The sequence below is a fragment of the Lemur catta genome, chromosome 16 (genome assembly GCF_020740605.2).
Source record: "Lemur catta isolate mLemCat1 chromosome 16, mLemCat1.pri, whole genome shotgun sequence".
NCBI lineage: Eukaryota > Metazoa > Chordata > Mammalia > Primates > Lemuridae > Lemur > Lemur catta.
This window is the reverse complement of record NC_059143.1, coordinates 33746583-33767219: the sequence shown is the minus strand read 5'-3', so window position 1 is coordinate 33767219 and position 20637 is coordinate 33746583. Positions and strand designations below refer to the sequence as shown.

General features: G+C 41.6%; 1 protein-coding gene across 3 annotated transcripts in view; it reads left to right on the top strand.

The window, feature by feature from the left end:
- The window catches only part of EPG5 (ectopic P-granules autophagy protein 5 homolog), an 87678-nt gene continuing 67041 nt past the window's right edge, over positions 1–20637 (top strand). For all 3 annotated transcript variants that reach the window (XM_045527921.1, XM_045527920.1, XM_045527922.1), the window contains exons 1-9: positions 1–163; positions 9211–10152; positions 11389–11632; positions 12657–12793; positions 14025–14132; positions 15116–15189; positions 17094–17199; positions 19583–19697; positions 20122–20272. In XM_045527921.1, the coding sequence (XP_045383877.1) occupies positions 101–163; positions 9211–10152; positions 11389–11632; positions 12657–12793; positions 14025–14132; positions 15116–15189; positions 17094–17199; positions 19583–19697; positions 20122–20272 (1940 nt within the window). In that variant the 5' untranslated portion in view covers positions 1–100. The remainder of the gene's footprint in view (positions 164–9210; positions 10153–11388; positions 11633–12656; positions 12794–14024; positions 14133–15115; positions 15190–17093; positions 17200–19582; positions 19698–20121; positions 20273–20637) is intronic.

Sequence of the window (20637 nt, the reverse complement as noted above, 5' to 3'; positions counted from 1 at the left end):
AGATTCGATCACGTGACAGTCCGGAGGCTGGAACCCGGCAGGTTGCGTAAAGCGCAGGGTATTGACAAAAACAAACGGCGACGGCTCTGCAGCAGGGTCTATGGCCGAGGCGGTGAGACCCCAGCGCCGGGCCAAGGCCAAGGCCAGCCGGACTAAAAGCAAGGTAAGGCTCCCCACCTCCCCCGAAGTCTTGGCAGTGTGCTCTGTCCCTTTTCCTCTCTTCGGCCTCTCCAGCCAACTCCACTCCCGCTCCCTGAGCTCTGTGCATCCTTTGCCTTCACCTTCCAATATTTGATCCCACAGGCCCTGCTCCCCGTTTCTTTCCACATGCCCCTGCGACACTTTGTCAGGAGCTCATTTTTCCTTTTTCCTACTGTGATCTCACTGGACTCTTCTTTTTCTGATATCTTGTCTTTCCTCACCTGTCTGGTTTCCTGCCATGAAACAGTTTTTCTCTTTCCAGCCCCATCTTTGACTCTCTCTTTTCTCCCTTATATCCTGAAAATATTTTCAGTTCGTCCCATGCATGAATAGGGAAGGCTCCTCTCCTCCTCTTGGAGAAGGTATCGTTTGGCAGAGCTCTGTGGATAGAGACAGATATAAAGTAGACAGTAGTGATGTGCCAGTCCTCCTCGCTTTCAAGATTCAGAGTGGCAGTGCTGCTGCTGCTGTTTATTTCTCATTTTATCCTGGTTGTTTATGATGGGGCACAGATGCCTAGAAATTAACCCAGAGCAGGACTCACACAGTAGGGACATACTTGAATTTTCTGCGTTTCCTGGGTTAGAGTACATGTGGTATTAGCGTGATTTTTAAGTTGATTTGTCTTTAGGTACAGTCTAGGTTTTCATTTTATTCCTATATATTATCTACAGTGAACAGATTAAATTCTGCTCCTAGCTGGCAGGATCTAGGTAATTTGGCTTACTGGAAGCAGAATTTACATTAAGGAAATTACCCAGCAGTGGGTGATGTTCTAGAGCACGTGCAATTTAAACATGGTACAATAATCTCACTTTTTCATGGGAACTAGGAGAGTGTTCGTAGGTACCCTATTTAATAAACTGTAAATGACTTATGTGGATTCTTTTCATTATGATGTCTTTTTAAAAGGCTGTAGTGGAGATAGGCACATTAGTGTACCCAGATATGTGATGACTTACTCTGGTGAGAAAGCCATTTTGGTACCTAATTTCAGAAACGTTTTTAAGAGAAATAATTTTGCAAGGTATTGGGTTGGTAGAGAACTGTTTAGGCAGAGGAAGAAGAGAAACGCCTTTGGCCAGCCACGCATAAGATCCTTGATCCTGGAACATAATCGTGCATAACATGTAAACATTGGTTGTCTGTAGAGAGCAGAATCTTAAATCTTAATCTCTAGGTACCACCCCCCAACCCCCGACTCCCATAAATAATGAAACCAAAGCCTACAGAGATAAAGAGAGTGTAATGTCATGCAGTTACTGAGAGAACTCAGGTTAAAGCCAGAAATCCTGACTCCCAACCCAGGAGCTTAATTTTTAATTTAAAAAATTTTGTTTTTGGAGGTAAGGTCTCGCTCTGCCGCCCAGGGTGGAATGCAGTGGCGCAATTATAGCTCACAGTAGCCTTGAACTCTTGGGCTCAAGTGATCTTCCTGATCTTCCCGCATCAGGCTCCAGAGTGCTTAAAAACATGCCTGTAGGCCAGGCACAGTGGCTCACGCCTGTAATCCTAGCACTCTGGGAGACCAAGGCAGGAGGATCACTTGAGCTCAGGAGTTCCAGAGCAGCCTGAGCAAGAGCAAGACCCTGTCTCTACTAAAAATAGAAAAAATTAGCTGGACGTGGTGGTGCATGTCCGTAGTCCCAGCTACTCAGGAGGCTGGAGGATTGCTTGAGCCCAGGAGTTGGAGGTTACCTTGAGCTAGGATTGTGCCACTGTACTGCAGCCTGGGCAGCAGAATAAGACCCTGTCTCTTAAAAAAAAAAAAAAAAAAGCCAGTTAAGAGGATTCTCTTTCAAGTTATTTTGTTTAAAACAGGATTTCAAAATTAAAACGTTAAAAATCTTGAGCTTTAAATCTGTCATGAAAAACCAATTATGTTATTGGTACTTTTTAGGCACCTTTCCTATACAGACATTCATGGATTTATTTGCTTATGAAGAAGACTTCACTTCAGAGGCATTTGGTCGAAATCTTTGACACTTTTTCTCACCTGCCAATAATCAGTTACTAAGTCTTGCTAATTGTGTTTTCTAAATATTCTCTTGATTCTGCCCATTTCTTTCCATCCTAAGTACCACGACCTTCTTCCAAGGCGGATTTCTTGGATTTCTGCTAAACTGGCTTCTTTACGTTAATTCTTGCTGCCTATTCTCTAAACTTAAGCTGGATTGACATTTTAAAGAACAAAACGGATCATGTCACTCGCCTTCAAACCTTTCAAAGGTTTCCTATCACCCAGGCAGGGCTCGGGAACCTTCTGGATCCTTGAGTGTGGTTTTTTGACTGAAGCCGATTTTTACTGAACAAATCCTTTTAATAAAGGGATTTGTTCTGTGAAGTTTGGATTTGGTCAATGGGCCACGCTTGGGGATTTGGAGGCTAGAGTCCACAGCATGGACTAAGGGCCTGCATAGTCTTGCCTCTGTCTTCCTCCTCAGCCTCAGTTCTACCCCCACTCGTTTTTGATTCTCAACTGTGTATGTCCTTTCCTGCTTCAGGGTCTTTGCACAGGCTGTTTCATCTGTCCTGACACCCCTTCCTGTCCCTGTAGCTGACTGCTGCTTATCTACAATGTCTCAGCTTAGACAGTACTTCTCAGAGAAGCTTTCCCCCACCACCCTGGTGTCCCTCCCTCCTCCAGTAGCACTCTGCACTCTGTGTCCCTCATCTCACTTGTAGTTACTTTGCCAACATTTCTCTTCTCTCAGCTGTGAACTCAGGGAGGGACTCGTCTTGTTCCCAGTTCCCTTCACAGCCTCTGTAGTCACTTGATAATGTTTGTTGAATGACAAAATAAATGCCAGTATTGAAGACTTTCCAAGCTTTGTCACTCAGAAAAATTTACTCCAGTAAATTTCCTCTGACTAGTATGAGAAAACAAATGGGAAAGGTCCACTCCACCAGCAAGGCCTTTGTACTTGTCAATCTAGAGAATTAATAATTCTTTCAGAGTAAATAGATGCGTTTCTTAGTGATGGCTGTGGTTTGGTCATGGGTGTAAAGCCCAACATCAATGAAACCTTTACCATCTGTGGTATAATTTGGCAACTATTTACAGAGCCGTAAAATGGTTCCAAGGCTGAATTGAGGAAGTAGATAGTGCCTTGTGCTATTGCCTCTAGGAAGTTTGAGTGGCTTATGGATTTTACCCAGCCGCTGACCTACATTCCTCAATGTTAATCATCAGGCAGATGAACTTAGCTGCTCGGTGGTGGTTGGGTAGCTGGTGCTTATCACCTACTGCCTAATAACATTTTCATTCTTTCAGTATCATTTTCTACTAAAAAATCCCCCAACTCTGAGGACCCTGACTTCATCGATCTTGGTAAATTATGAATGAAGAACAGTAGATTCTTAGGTATTTTTATAATTAATATTAAATCCTGAATGCCAGCAACTCACTGATGGTAAGAGCTGGTAATTGCTAAGGACAGACAGATGTGTCCCAGAAGGCTGAAAGCAGGAAAGACCTTGAAATCCCCGTCCTCTCTTGCTCCATGGCCTGGATGATTGATTTCTACCTCCAGTCCCTCCCTGCCAGGAGAGGTTATTGGCCTGAAGTTGGAGGATGCTGTGTAGTATGGGTTAGCTTGCTTTGTGTCTTCTAAGATCCATTTATTTGTTAAACAAACATTCATTGATCACCTGTGTGTCCCAGAAACCATTCTAGGCACTTGAGATGTAAAAGAGAAAAACCCGAAAGAACCTGGCTTTAATCAACTTGCATTCTAGAGGGGGAAGACAGAGAAAACAAACAAAAGCCAAACAAACAAAAACACATGAAAATAAAATATTGTTTTAGAAGGTGATAAGTACTGTGGAAAAAAGAAAAAGGACGGGGTAAAGAGTAGGGAGTACTGATGAGAGGCTAGGACAGGTTGCAGTTTTAAATCGGTGGTCTGGGTAGTCCTTATTGACAGTCTCACTCTGTCGCCCTGGGTAGAGTGCAGTGGCGTCATCACAGCTCACTGCAACCCTAAACTCCTGGCCTCAAGCAATCCTCCTGCTTCAGCTTCCTGAGGAGCTGGGACTAGAGGCATGTGCCACGATGCCCAGCTAATTTTTCTATTTTTAGTAGAGATGGGGGTCTCATTCTTGCTCAGGCTGATCTTGAACTCCTGACCTCAAGCAATCCTCCTGCCTCGGCTTCCCAGAGTGCTAGGGTTACAAGTGTAGGCCACTGTGCCCAGCTGAAGGTGACATTTAAGTAGAAACATGATGAGAATCTTTGGGGAGAAGTGTTCCAGGCAGAGGGACCAGCTGGGGCAAAGGCCTAGGAACTCCAAGGAGGCAGTATGGTTAGGGTGAGTGAGTGAGGAGAGAGTTGTAGGGGATGAAGTCAGAGAGGTAAGAGGACCAGATCATGTAAGGCTGTGTAGGTCCTTGTAAGGACTTTAACTTTCACTCTTGAGTGACATATGGAATCACCCCAGGCTTTTGAGCTCAGTGACATGATCCAACTTGTGCTTTAAAGCACCATTCCCCAACCTTTTTGGTGACAGGGACCCGTTTCATGGAAGACAACTTTTCCATGGATTGGGGGGGCAAGGAGGATGGTTTTGGGATGATTCAAGCACATTACATTTATTGGGCAAACCTCTTTGTTAATGATAATCTGTATTTGCAGCTGCTCCCCAGCACTAGCATCACCACCTGAGCTCCACCTCAGGTCATCAGGCATTAGAGTCTCATAAGGAGCACGCAACCTAGATCCCTCGCATGTGCAGTTTATAGTAGGGCTCGTGGTTTACAGTAGGGTTCTCACTCCTGTGAGACTCTAATGCTGCTGCTGATCTTCAATGGGGAGCAGCTGCAAATACAGGTGAAGCTTTGTTCGCTGGCGCATGGCTGCTCACCTCCTGTTGTGTGGCCTGGTTCCTAACAGGCCACAGACTGGTACCGACCAGTCCATGGCCCAGGGGTTGGGGACCGCAGCTTTACAGAATCAGTGTGCTTGCTTTGTTGAGAACAGACTGAGGGAGCACGAGTATTAGCAGAGACCATCTAAGACAATTGCAATAATCCAGGTAAGAGGGGATGGAGGCTTGGACCAGGAGTGTTAGAGGCAAGGTGGTGAGAAGTGTTTGAAATCTGAGAGCAAAGGGGGTTTGCTGAGGTTTGGATGTGGGGTATGAGAGAAAACAGCCAAGGAAGACTCTGAGATGGAGAGGGCGGTGGGTGGAACAGTTTTTTGGGTGAAAATGAGTTCAGTTTGGTGTTAATTTTAAAATGAATGTCTATTAGACATTTGAATGGAAATGTGGAGTAGGGTTGGATATGTGAATTTAGATTTTGGGAGAGAGCTAGAGGCTGGAGATAAAGATTTAGGAGTCATTAACATATAGGTGGTATTTAAAGCCAGAAACTGAATTAGGTCACTGTGGGAATGAGGGTACTGTAGTTTAAAAAAGTGACAAGAACTGAACCCGGAGACCCTCCCACTTTAAGAGGCAGAACCAGCAAAGGAGAATGAGCAAGCGCCACCTGCAAAGTAGGATGGTTCCCAGTGCCCTTCACTGAGAGTGTAGGAAGGAGGAGGGAGAGATCAAGCCTGCAAAATACTGCTGATACATGAAGTCAGATTGTTAAGAGCAACACCGAAGAAATGGTGAGTCGGAAAGGTTGTATTCATCGCAAAATGGTATAATCCTCGTCATTCCCCCTAAGCCTTTCCACTTGTGTAACATTCTTATAATTGCCCTGAGAGCTTTTGATTTGATAGTTGTACCTGTGTGCCCAACTTCTTTTTCATCTATTCTGGGCTAGGCATTGTGCTAAGTGCTGGGGACACAGATAGACAATGCGTGATAAACAGACTCTGCCTTTAAAATAATCTAATGATAAGTATCCTATGAAATGTGTACAATCAAACCATCATCATTCATGAAGTATTTCATCATTTTTAAGGAAGGAAAGAGTTGTAATTTTATTTAATATAGTCCATAGAGAAAGAACTGCAAGTGATGAATAGAAACTTTCCATTTGTTTTCCAAAACTTAAAAAAAAAACCCTTTATTTATAATTGGGCATGGTGGCATGTGCCTGTAGTCTCAGCTCCCTGAGAGGTTGAGGTGGGAGGATCACTTGAACCCAGGAGTTTGAGTCCAGCCTGGGCAACTTAGTGAGACCCTTTCTCAAAAAAGAAAAACCTACTTTTTTTTTTAATGATTACTTTCTCATTACTTTTTTTTCTCATTGCTTAAAAAAATATATATGTATGAGTGTACACACACATACACACACACAGGAAAATGTACAGCCCAGAAATGAAAAGCTCAGAATTTCATCTCCTGGAGATTACTGTTGGTAATAATTATGTTCTTCTTTAGTTTTTTTCCCATGTACCAACACTCCAGGGCATATTTACTGTAATGTATTAGTTAAGTATGGTTTTCTGTCTTTATCATCAACTCTTTCATTTCTGTATAATTTACTGGTTATTTTTTTTCCTGTTGAATTATTTCAAAATTGATTCTTTACCTGTATGTAACTTATGTGAAGATCAAAAATAAAGAAATAGATTCTTCTTAATCTGCCTGCCTGGTTTTAGTTGTAAGGAATATCTTTTGCTTAAAATTTTGTAAGTACAGATTTGTACACTAGTGACTTGATACACATAGAGTTGTTTGAATTTTGTGATCTATAATTGATTAGTATATATGTAGTATGTTCTCTTCTTGTATCTTTATCTTTTTTTAACTGAAGTAGACAAAGTAATTGGAAGTTGGCTCTTTTATTTTAAATGAAATGGAATTTTGCATTTTAAGCACAAGGATAGATTCAGACTTCAGCTTAAAAGTTTATTTTCTTCTGAATTCATTGGCTTTTCCCTCTGCTGTCTGTGACACATATAAAAATAAACTTCTGAATATACCAGAGCACATGGTAAGTATAAACATTTGTTGGATAATTCAATTTCTTCATCTTAGAATTCCTGTACCTAGGACAGAGTTCAGTGCATAGCTGTTACTCAAATTATTGTGAATTAAAGGTCATCGTTATTATCCAAGGAAACCGTTATTGAACACAGTGTCAAAAATCAGAGGCAGATTAGATCCAAATAGGCCCAAGATAAAATCCCTGCCCTGAAGATACTTGTGGTCTACATGGGGAGACAGAACATAAAGATAAATAACCATGTGAGGTAGTGTACGAGCAGGGCCCACAACAGGTACCTGTTGCAGGAAGGGGCTCACAGGAAAGCCTGTGTGGAAAGGTTTGTACTGGAACTGGATCGTACCTGAGTCATCCGGGTCACAGAGTCCCAGAGTTAAGGATTAGCCTTTGATTAAGTGGAGAGCCCAGCTGCTCTGGTGTTCAGAGCAGTGTTTCAGGGAGATCAGTCTTATAATGGTGTTTGGGATGAATTGGCGGAGCAGAAGCTGGAGGCTTGGACACCATTCAGGACCTGTTCCCTGTTCTGTGCTTTGGAGAAGTGAAATGAGCCACAGGAAGCCCTCACCACTGCTCTTGAGATGATGATGAGGTTTGGTGATGACTGCAGCTCCCCTCCTCTTCTTCCATATGTCCCGCCCCTGTCCTGGGAATCTCTGAGGGAGCAGGGCCAGGTGTGTGCTACCTGCTCAAAATTGTCCATCCCTTCTTTCCACCTGCCTCCTTTGGTGTAGCTAGTCCCTTTAAATTAAAACACCAGCTTCTCTTTCCTTTTCTCTTACCTTCTTCCCTGGGGCAGCTCCAGGTTAATTCCTTATCGGACCTAAGTTCCCTAACAAAGTCAGGGGTAGAGAGTTTTCTCTGGTTCTGCTTTTGAAATCCAGAGAAGTGAATTCCACCCACAGGGGAAATAAAAGCCTGAATAAAAAGCTGCCGTGTTCTTCCAGAAGGGGTAGGAAAGTTAAAAAGAAAAGTCTCTTAATTGATTATGTAACCTCTTTATCTGTTGCTATGATTTTGGTTATGGTGATTCCCTGGGAGGTAGGGCTGCAGGGTGTGGATTTAACAAGTTTAGAAGTGGTAGCTGGTGGAATGGAAGGATTTGAAATTGCAAGGGCAATCCTGGAGTGGGGAGAGGAAGCAGTGAGGTGGGATTGGGGTGAGGTGGTTGGGAGGGACAGTGGGAAGTTAAAAACTTCCTGAGGGTTAGGCTGGGGAAGAAGCCTTGGGGTGGCCTGGGGGGTGGGGTAGGGGTGTGGTTGTTTGACAGGCTGGGATCATGCGACTGTCCTGTGACTGCTCCCTGCCCCCTGCTCCCTGCCTTTGGTCTTTCTCCCAGTTAGCATTTAACATCCCAGTGTTCTCTTACAGCTTAGGAAAAGAGAAACAAAAGTCTCCTTTTATTCTGCATTCCACTCTCTACTTCCTTAGTTTCCTTCATTTCTCACTTTACTAACTTCTTTTAATCTTTGTTCTTAACAGCTTTATTGAGATAGAATTCACATACTGTACAATTGGCCTTGTTAGTGCATAATTCAGTGGTTTTTAGTGTGATCTAAGGGTTATGCAGCCATCTTAACCCTATTTTTCTTGGTAGCTGCTTCATGTTATATTCATTCCCACCAGCAGAGTGTGAAGGTTCTAATTTCTCTACATACTTACCAATGCTTGTTATTATTTGACTTTTTGAATAGTCATCCTAGTGGATGTTACTTGGTATCTCATTGTGGTTTTGATTTGCATTTCTCTAATGGCTAATGATGCTGAGCATCTTCTGATGTGTCATTTGTTTATCTTTGGAGAAATGTCTATTCAGATCCTTTGCCCATTTTAAAATTGAGTTGTATTTCTTTTTATTATTGAGTTATAAAAGTTCTTTGTGTAGTCTAGATATATGCCCCTTATAAGAGATTTGTGTTGTAGATATTTTCTCCCATTGGAGAAAACTGGACAAAATGAATTGTGGAACACTTTGCTTATGAAGTGAATTTGGTTCTTCTATTTGTTAAATGATAAAATTTAGATTTTCATATACAACTTAAAAATTCCCCATGCTGAGAGCATCAATTATTGTTACAAGTTATTTCACATTATAAATCTTGTTTTTAGGAAAAGAAAAAATATGAAACCTTGCAGAGGGAAGAGCCTGATGAAATTTTTCTTCCAAAATCCTCCAGAGAGCAGGAAAGCTTTTCTCCATCCTGTGAATTCAAAGGCGACCATCTGAAGGTGTTAACTGAGTCCCAGCTCCAAAATGAGGCCAGTGGACAAAATGAAAGTGAAATGTTTGATGTACCCCTCACCTCCTTAAATATAAGCAATGAGGGGTCCCTGAGTAACCCAGAGCCCCTGAAGGAAGGGGGAGATCTTGGAACCTGTGTGGGGGACTGTACAGTCAAGCCAAAGGTTGACCCTGAAGACAATGTTGGAACTACAGTAGAAACCCCCAAGAACTTTACAGAGGTAGAGGAAAATAAATTGGTGCAATGTGGACTTTCGGAAAGCACATTTCGATCTAGTTTTTCATATACTCAGCAGGAAATGGAAAACTTAGAAGTTAGAGAAATTCAGAATAGGAAAGAAGACAGACAAGCCCTAGGTTGTTCTTCAGAGGTGCTACAAAATGTTGGCTTGCAGAGCTCTTGTGAAGCCAAACATATTTTAAAGCCACCTGGAGTGAAGAAACTGTATCCCCAGCTGCCAGCGGACATGGCTGGAGAAGTACCAGCTTTGGTGGCCGTGAAACCCTTGCTTCGTAGTGAGCGACTCTACCCAGAACTCCCATCTCAACCAGAACTGGTACCTTTTACTAAAGAACAGCTGAAAATCTTGGAGCCTGGTTCATGGCTGGAAAACATTGAGTCATATTTGGAAGAATTTGACAGCATGGCTCATCAGGACAGGCATGAATTTTATGAGTTGCTTTTGAACTACTCACGATGTAGGAAGCAACTGCTGCTGGCCGAAGCTGAGCTGCTCACTTTGACATCTGATTGCCAAAATGCTAAAAGTCGGCTGTGGCACTTTAAGGAGGAACAAATGTCTGTACAGGTATTTTGATCAGGAGCTGGAGAATTTGCAGGGGAGCTGCTATTCCAGTGGTGCCGTCCAGGTCTGGAGGCTGCTCCCTATGCCCGACCCTGGCTCAGCCAAGAGTAGTACAGTGCAGGGATCACAAAGTCAAATGCCCGCAGGGGCTTGGTATGTGACCTGGAGGAGTGAAGCAGGCTAAGTGGGACGGTGGTCACTGTGTAAGCTCATGGTCTAGAGGAGACAGCGACTCTTAAGTTCTAGTCCATTGTTGCTGTGAGGTTGTGATGGTCCAGCATTGCCACATCTTATGATTTTTCTGAGAAAAACTAGAAATCTGGATTTTTATGTGAGGGATTCTAATTTGTAAATGTTGGCAACAAGGCAGGCACACACACACACATACACACACAGTATAGGCCAAGCAAATCATGTCTCCAGGTCAAATTCAGCCCATGGGCCATTAGTTTATGACGTTGGACATAATACCACAAACATCTAATGGGTAGAGAGTGTCAAGGTTGAGAGGAGATGAGGAAACAAGTAAGGCCATTAGTGTGACCCTGTGGAGGCCAGGGTGACCATGAGAAAGCCATTTCATAGTGGATTGGGAGGTTACAACAAGGATGAGAAGCCCATTCTTGATAAGTGTGGCAGTGAAGGGAAGCTGGAGGAGTTACTGGAGGGAGGCATGTGATTCCCCTATCCTTAACCCTCATTCACTGGGAGACCCGTGGATCTCTACAGATAGGAAGAGGCTATGGAGAAGGAACAGTATTGAAAAAGAGGGTAGAATCTAGAACACAGCTGGGGGAGTTAGTGTTGGAAAGGAGAGGGGTTTCTTTCTTTTGAGCAGAACCACAAGGAATGATGAGGGTAGGTCCAGAGATGTTTTGAGGTACTTTGAAGTGGAGGGGAGGTCACATTGGCCTAAGTGTTCGTGAGATAGAAGGTAAGAGCATCAATCATGAGAGTCTTAGGGACAAGATCTATTATTTCCATGAACCTTTCCCCACTGACCACTTCTTACTCTGACCTTTTCTGAACTTGTGATGTGTTTGTGATTGGCATTATACTCCATTGCAGCTGATCACATATTTGCTGGCAGTATTCTCTATGCAGCAGTATTGTCCCCTCACCATGATTACAAGCTCTTTGAAGACGGTACTGAAGTCTATATATCTTGTACCTCCTGCCTCATTACTGCAGATGCAAAGAGTAACTGGTTTCATATTTTACCTTTTTGTCTACTGGTAGGGTATCTGTGCAGATCAAGTGAAAGTTTCCGGCTATCATCGCTACCAACGAGTGGAGATGAATGAAAATGCACTGGGGGAGCTAAAGAAGCTATTTGATGCCAAATCTGAGCACCTCCACCAGACCCTGGCCCTGCATTCTTACACTGCTGTGCTCTCGAGATTGCAAGTGGAGTCTTATATCTACGCGTTGCTCAATAGTTCGGCTGTTCTGAGATCTTTAGCAATTCATCAGCAAGGCCAAGGTGTGTAAGAAATGAAGATCTCACTCTTGTGTTTTGAAATGAAAAAAATTGAGGGGTATAGTTTGGTCAAATTGACTATGTTGTAATTGGTCCTACACGGTACATTTGCACTTGCAGTTTTGCCTTGCCTCCCCCAATGTAGCATTGAGATCTGCCCTAATGACATTTCTAAGGATCAGTGCTAGGTCTCCTTTCCCCAGGGCTGTCATTCTCTGCTTCCCTAGGATGCCAGAAATCTATCATTAATGTTCCTTGCTGTCCTAGTTTATGTGCTTTTTACCAAGTTGATTCCAGATACAGTTTTTGATTATAAAACTAATAATCCAAATCCTTTCTCATCCTTTGTCTTTTGCACTTTATTTTTGCTTGTCCAGTTTGTTGGGATATTTTGTTTAGTATCCCAACAGAGGCTCTATAATGTTCTGAATTTTTCATCTTATTTTAGGTTTTAAGAAATTAGCCTTGGCTGGGCGCGGTGGCTCACACCTGTAATCCTAGCACTCTGGGAGGCTGAGGCAGGAGGATTGCTTAAGCTCAGGAGTTCAAGACCAGCCTGAGCAAGAGTGAGACCCTGTCTCTATTTTTAAAAATAAAAATAAATTAAACATATGAAAAAAAAATTAGCCTTTACTACCAATATATTAAGTATTAAATGTGCTTATTGAATTATGCAAATTTTTCTTTGCTGGGAGAGATTATTAGGATCCTTTAAAGTTCTCCCTCCTCCACTTTGTTGTCTTAACTAATCAAAGAGCTTGGGGTAGGTCAGAGATCTGCTGATTTTCAAATAAAAAATAATGCATTATAGGTGGGGTTGATTTTCCTTTGCTTTGAAATACTTCAAAGTTAAATACTTTTTTGGTTTGTCTATTTATAGTAGAAATTCAGATATTTTGATGTAACTTTTCTCCTTATATTTTGATTTGAACTAACTATTTTAACGGGTTTTTTGTTTAAGACACTAGGAATTCTCCCAAAAATACCATTTATGAAGGACTCATTTAATATTCTCTTTAATTTATAGCTTCTAAACAGACAGAAAGCATTCCCTCTGATCTGTGTCATCTGAAGGAATGCATCAGTGTCTTATTCATGTTCACCAGGAGAGTCAGTGAAGATACTCAGTTCCATGATGATATTCTTCTCTGGCTGCAGAAATTGGTAAGGAAACAGAAATAGACGCCATAGTCTTTATTTTATTTCTCTAATAATTTAAGAATTACCTCTTATTTCATCATATTCTTTCTTCAACAGCTTCTTCAGCTAATTCATTTAATGAATTAATTAGTGACTTTGATCATGATGATGGTAGTAAGTTATTTAGTGCATTATTGAGCACAAAGTGCTTTTCTCTTTAATAAATATTATGTTAAATGAACTCTGGCCTTCAACTTAGGAAGAAATGGAAATGTGGGAAGTATGCCAAATTGAAGGCTAGATGTGTATTCAGAAATAGGGACAGGTTGGCCGTTCCTAATTTCAAAGTCTGAAATCCGACATGCTCCAAAATTCCAAACTTTTTGAGCTCTTCCATGACTCCACAAGTGAGAAATTCCACATCTAAGTACTTACCATAAACTTTGTTTCATGCACAAAATTATCAAAAATATTTTATAGAATAGCCTTCAGGCTATGTGTATAAGTTGTATATGACACATAAATGGATATTGTGTTTAGACTTGGGTCCCATCTCCGAGATATTATGTATATGCAAATATTCCAACATCTGAAAAAATCCAAAATCTGAGACACTTCTGGTCCCATGTATTTTGGGTAAGGGATGCTCAATCTGTACCTAATCTAAAAAATTTCTATATGTCATTCTTTTGTCATCTGATGTTTAATGTTACACTTAGTCATACTTAAAAGTTTTTTTTTAAAGAGAAAGAAGAAAGGTGTCAGGATGTGAAAAACTTAGGAAAGATGTTAGGTTTAGTATTGGGGGGGTATTTATTTATTGGTTATGTTTCTCAGTGGGGCTGCCTTGGGTGCTTTTCAAAGGTTCACATTAGAGTTCTTAAATAATAGGTGATACTTCCAGCATACTTATTTGGACTTAAGAAACTATTACAAACTAAGAATAAACTATTTGTATCTATTCACTTGTGGCCAGGAACATCAATGATGTGTAATTTGCCAGAAAATAAAAAAAATTAGATTTGCAGAGAAACTTCTTACAATGTTATCATAGTACTCATAGAGTTGCAGATCTCTGTGTGCCTCTGTGGTAGAAATTCAACTGGTAAATAGTATATCTTATGTCTGGTTATGCTAAAAGATATTGTGTATTTAAACATTGGATAAATGAGGTTATTAGCCCCCTAGATAAATTATCTTTTTTTTTTGTTGTTGTTAAAATAGTGAGTGAGACCATATGTCCTTTATTGTTCAGGTATCAGTACTACAAAGAGTTGGCTGTCCTGGAGATCACCTCTTCCTTTTAAACCATATTCTTCGATGCCCAGCTGGTGTTAGTAAATGGGCTGTTCCCTTCATCCAGGTATGATCTTCTAGTGGGTGGGGTAGAGGTTTTATTAGACATTTTCCTGTAGCAATGGCTTTATGAAAAAAAAAGCTCCAACTCATGAAGGAGCAGGAAAAAAATATATATAAAGTCATTTTTATTTAAAAAAAAATTTATAATAAAAAATAAAAAAAAAGGCAACTTAAAAAATATTGACATTTAGAATAAAATTCTTAAAATATATCCAGTATGTATTTGTAGGAGTTTCTATGCTGAAACTTCTTGGGCCACCCACAATTGATGAAATTATGATAGAATTGCACAAGTTCAGTTGTAGTCTGGCTTGGTAGGTTCAGTAGTATTTAATTCTATAGAATTTCTGTGCAGGAAGGCTCACCAGGACTTTTTTTTCCTATAGTACTCAACACAGCTTCCCAAATTAATGCATCTCACACCACAGTTGGTACAGGTAAAACAGGAATCACCACATCTCAAACTTCTTTAATACTAGCAGAGATCTCAGGTCTGTGTGATCAACTTTCATACACTTAGGAGTTGACTGTGTGGTCTGTAGTTTCTCCTCTCTGCTGCTTGCCTTTGCATCACTTTTTTACTTAGAGCAACCACTCAGATGGGCATGAGCCACAATGTTTGCCAAGTTCACCTTCTCCACATTTCCTTTTCTTGACTATTTCTGGTGGCAAGAAGCCTGAATCTTTTTAGGTGGAAGGAGGATTTTTTTGTTTTGGTTTTGTTTCTCTTTGGGTTAAAGCAGCAGTTGTATCTTTCCTCCCGTGTTGCTATAGGTGGTTGATGTAAACTGCTCAGCTACCTCTACCCTTTGAGTACAGCTGACTCAGTGCTGCTAGTACCCAGCTGTGGCTCACTCATTTTGGTTCGGTGCCAATTTCAGCTTTGTTCTCTAAACAGCAACTTTTGTTAGAATGTTTATGAACTAAGATAGTGGACTCTTGGGTTATTGGTTTTCTACAGTATGTTTTTTCCTTTTCTGATTTCAGATCAAGGTGTTGAATAACCCATCAGGGGTCTTTCATTTTATGCAGTCCCTTGCCCTGCTGATGTCTCCCGTCAAGTAAGTGTGGAAAGAGCTTCATGAAGTAGAAGTTGAAATCTCTATTTCCTTCAAAGCATTGACTTGCTAAACTCGCCAGATCCAAAGAACTACTAGGGGAAGCGTCAGCATTCTAGAATTTAGCATTGTAGATTTTCTTTGGGTTTGATATTTCTTGTTTCATAGTGACCCTCTAACTACATGTGTATAAATAAACTTTTTTTGGGGTCCCCCTTTTAGTGGATTTACCTCTCTTATCATATATGCTACTGTGAAAGGTGCCACAGGCACAAAAAGATGATCCGTTCCTTGGAAGAAGAGATTTAGTGCCAGAGGAAAAAAAGTGCAAAGAGATTTAAGTGCTGAATTGTGTAGCTATGACTGATGCAATAAAAATGAAGAGAATAAAGAGCTGACTGGAGTAGTTAGAGAAGGTTCCATGGTAGTTGAGCTGGGTTTGAAGAATGGATTGGATTTCCAGAGGAGGGGGGCCTAGCGAGGGCGTGTAGGTGGGAGAACAGTATGAGCAAAGGCCCCAGCACAGGTTAGGATAGCTGTGCAGAGGACAGGCAGGGGATTAACTTAGCTGGAGGGAAGGCAAAAAGATGAATAGTTAGGGGGAGTTGGATTGTGGAAGGCATTGAAAGTAAGGTAGAGGAATCTAACTTTGATCTGGTCTGGACTTTGTAGCAATTGGTGTTTTAAAACAGGAGTAAACACTGCATTTAAGGGAGATTAGGATGGACTGGAGGCAGAAGAAGAGTATGCATATCTGCTTAATTGAATGGTTACAGATGTCCGGCTCTCCTGGCTCTGGAACCCAACCCAGCATCAGGAGGTCACATCCTTTTGGGGTAGAAGGCAGGATCTATGTGTAGTTGACTCTGAGCTGTGTACCACTGACTCTTTTGTTCTAGAAAGCCTATCTACCTCTGACTTGAATTGGGGTAATTGTGGTGGAAAAGAGGAAGGGAATCTAAAGTTCGTCTTTCCAGGAAAGGATTTAGTAGCTGATAAAATAGAGCATGTGGGAAAGGAATGAGTCAGATGTAACTCTGGACTTCTGAGTCCGAGCGAGTGAGAGGGTGTTGGCAGCCCTAACAGACCGAAAAGACAGAAAGGAGAGCTGTTTTGTAAAGGAGGAAAATTTGAGGTCATTGATACATAACAGTGGACACATATAAGTGACACATCCCAGTGGTCATCTGGAGTTCAGGATTGGAGCCTGTCAGGTTGAAAGGTCAGCACTAGAGCTACAGAACTGGAAGTCATCGGAAGTTTCTGATTAAAGGTAGGAGTGGGTGAAATTTCAGGGTCAGGGAGGAGAGGAAGGAACAGAGGACAGAACTGGGTTGTTGTCTGAGAGGAAACTTTCCTGGTTACCCCTGCTTATCAGATCTGGCCAACACCTTGTGAAAGCCTGGCTGGCAGGAATTCTCTCAGCTTCCTTCCCCTTACTGCCTGGATATGGGGGGCTGCTTCTACACGTGGTAGATATGCCTTGACTCACAAATGTTTTTGTATTTATGTATACTTTTTGCTTTAAACAAAAAAGCCTCTGCATTACCCTTTGTATTCCATAAGACATGCTTGCTAAAGTCATCTCCCTGGTAACACTTTGTGAGCCTGGTTTGGGTTAAGGTATTGCAGCTGTCCGTATGTATTGAGCTCCCACTGTGTGCTGGGAACTGCTAGTATAACTGCTTTTCTGCAGTTCTCATTACTGGGTCAGACCGGTTATGGCCTTTCCACCAAAATTAGTGAGGTTTTAGTATCCTTGGCTTTTAACCAGTTTTTATTTACTAATTTAAACCATTTGAAGATTGGGTGGATGTCTGACTCTTCAGGGTGAGTAGGTGAGGCAGAATGCACTTATATGGGGCTTTCTGTGTGCATGTGATTGAGTGATTTCCCTTGTCCTTTAGAAATCGAGCCGAGTTTATGTGCCACATGAAGCCCAGTGAGCGGAAGCCATCTTCCTCGGGGCCTGGGTCTGGGACCTGGACGCTAGTAGATGAGGGAGGAGAAGAGGTAACTTGACATGTCTGCGTTATCTTGATTAATCATTTTTGAACTCTTCTTGAGTGCCAGGTATTGTTCTAAGCACCTTTCATGTAGTATCTCATTTAATTCTCCCAACAACCCCATGAGGTAAGACTGTTGTGATCCCCATTTTACAGATGAGGAAACTGAGGTGCAGAGGGGGTGAAGTGCCTTATCCTACATCATAGTGTCATTAGATGTGGAGCTTCCAGAGCCTGCCACCCTTCTCTAGACAGTTTGGCACCTAGAAATTAAACACAGCCATATTCTGTAAAATTTATATTAGGAGTTTCTTTTATGTGGTAACAAGTTTCTGGGCTGGGAGTTTCACCTACAGATGGTCTGAGTGGCCGAAGCTTACCAAGTTTCTCCCTTAACTCTTACAAACTTCTTATCCAGATCTTCTCATTCGAATGAAAGAAGATGGTTTTCTATTTTTGGTGAGAATTTAATGATCAAAATCCAGCTTCTTGAGATAATACTTGTTAATTTTTCTTTCTACTGTAACTATTTTTTCTCCAGCTAATTATTAGTTCTAGTCCTTTATTTTGGTCCAAATCCTGATTTGATGTTCTTGTCTGGGATGGTCAGTGACTGGATTTATTAAAATCCCTTTCTTTAGAAGGAGATAAAGGTGTGTGGCAGACAGTTCTCAGAATGACAGTCACAGCAGCCATGGCAGGAGACAGTCACCTGTCTGTGTATTTTCCCCCAGTGCTCATTCAGAGATGAGCATCCCCCTTCATGGTCATGGTTTTCCACCTCCTGAGACTTGCAGGTGGTGAGGTGGTGATACATGATGTGGATATGCACACATCTTAGCTAGAGACTGAGCAGTAGTCCTTAAGAGAGCTTCTCAGGAGCTAGTACAAATTGATCTTCTAAATATTGTAGTGGAGCAATATTTTTTCTTTTTTCAGAGTGATCTTTCTTGGGGAAGAAGTCTTTTTTCTGGCAGGTTTTCTGCATTTATTCCCAGAGCTGGAAATGATGAAGGACCCTGCATTGGTGCTTGGCTTCTGGTTAGCACTCACTGAATGTTGTGTGAGTTCAGGTACTCGGGGCGTCGATGAGAAGAAAGTTGGGAGTGTTGTTGAATCAGAAGAGGCCGTGGGAAGGAAGGCACTCTGGATCATCCACGTCAGTGGGTTCTCCACACTAGCCGTATACTAGAGTCACCTGGGCAATGTACAAACCTTGCCCAGGCCCCCACCCAGACCTGCAGGTATTTCAGAGTCTCCCTGGAGATTCTAATGTACAGACAGTTGAAAACTGCTGCTCTAAGTAGAGGTTCTGAGGCTCTTGTTTGTTAGCCATTTTAGACATATAAAAGGGTAAAAATGAGTAGCTTAAGGAGATGATGAATAAATTGCATTAGTCCCTTGTTGAAATCGAGGTGATATATTCTTTAGGTTTTCAGGATCCTTTTACATACTTCCATTTTTTTTTTCCCTGAGACAGAGTCTCGCATTGTTGCCCTGGTAGAGTGCAGTGGCATCATCATAGCTCACTGCAGCCTCAAACTCCTGGGCTCAAGCAATGCTCCTGCCACAGCCTCCTGAGTAGCTGGGACTACAGGCATGCACCACAATGACTGGCTGATGTTTCTATTTTTAGTAGAGATGGGGTCTCACTCTTGCTCAGGCTGGTCTCAAACTCCTGAGGTCAAGCAATCTTCCTGCTTCGGCCTCCCAGACTGCTAGGATTATAGGCACGAGCCAGTGTGCCCACTCCGTCCTTCCATTTTTAGTGTAGTATATCTTAAGATGTAAGTCAGCTTGCTTTCTAAGGTGACTTTAGTACTATGTATCAAACAAAAAGACCCCCTAGATTTTCCCCTATATAATCTCTGGGTATGACCTCTGTTATTTTTATCTTGCTTTCAGCAGCACTAATCAACAACAGAACTTCAGTCATCTGGAGCAAATGTTAGTTGCTTCCTCAGTAGACTGTTGAGTACTGCAGTGGACCTTGATTTTGGGGGAAGAGAATTGTAACTAAAATAACTTGGACTCTAGTACATGGTTCTTTAAATGATGTCAGAACACTGAACCCTATAGTAAAGTCCCCACTGTAGAGGATTTCTTTTTTCCATCTTCTTTGGGATGAAAATTTAATGAGACCAGTTTCAGTCACTGGTCATGGCCATGACTCAGATGCATGTAAAATTGTGCTTATAATTTCAGGGGATTTGCTTGCTATGTGTGGAACTAAGACTATAAATTTCAGTCCTGGAGAAAAAGTCCGTGAAGACTCATGAGGATGTCACATGTGTACCATTGAGACCTGTGATAATTTAGCCCTTGTAACTCTAGACCATAGTGTGATCTAATCAGATCAGCTGATGTGATTTTTCTATCTTTTGCCTTAGGATGAAGACCCTGAGACCAGTTGGATTCTCCTTAATGAGGATGACTTGGTTATCCTTTTATCACAGTTCCCATTTCATGAGCTCTTTCAACATCTTCTTGGGTTTAAAGCAAAGGGTAGAGTAATTTCTTTTTTTATATGTAAAATGTAGCAGTGACAAGTTCCAGCACAGGAACTCTGCATCAAGTCTTCTTTTTTTTGTCCCCTGAGCATGGACACCATGACTTACTTCTTGTATAGGCTGCTGGTTTATGTTCTCTTGTGCGTATTGTAGACTTCTTTTCTCCTATGCTTATTTCCCACTGTGTGCTTAAATCTGGGAAGCCTAGCATGTGCATTGCCCAGTTTAATAAATTATGTTTAATTTTACACTTTGTTTCAAGTTTTCCTTTTCACACTGACATAGGAGCCAGAGTAGTGGGATTGTTAATTCTTCTCCATCTTGGCTTTTGTTCCTCATTAAAGTATTTACACCCCTGTGACTTTTAGGGTTTTTTCATAGTAATTATAACTTTTTCCTTTTATCTCATTAACTTCCAGGTGATTATTTACCTGAAACAACAAGACCTCAAGAGATGATGAAAATTTTTGCCTTTGCCAACTCATTGGTGGAACTGCTGGCTGTGGGGTTAGAAACCTTTAACAGAGCACGCTACAGGCAGTTTGTGAAGCGAATTGGTTATATGATCAGGTAATGCTCCATTTCAGTGGCCATTCATTCTCTGCCTCCTTGCTGGTTTTATTCTCAGTCCCAGACTTCATAATGTTGGAGTGCTCAGGACTCAGTCCCTGGACCCCTTCTTTTTATCCACACTTGCTTCTTGGGATGCCGTCTATTCTTATATCTTTAAATATCTAAATACGATTATTCTCAATTTTATTTCTAGCCCATACCTTTCTCATAAACTTGCATATTCAACTACCAACTCAGCACCTCCAGGTGGATGACTCCCGAATGTTGTAATTTAATACTCCCAAAGTGAACTTGTTCTCCTCACCTCCCAAACTGCTCCCGCCATTCAGTTTTAGTGAGTGGTAACTCTTTTCTATTTCAGT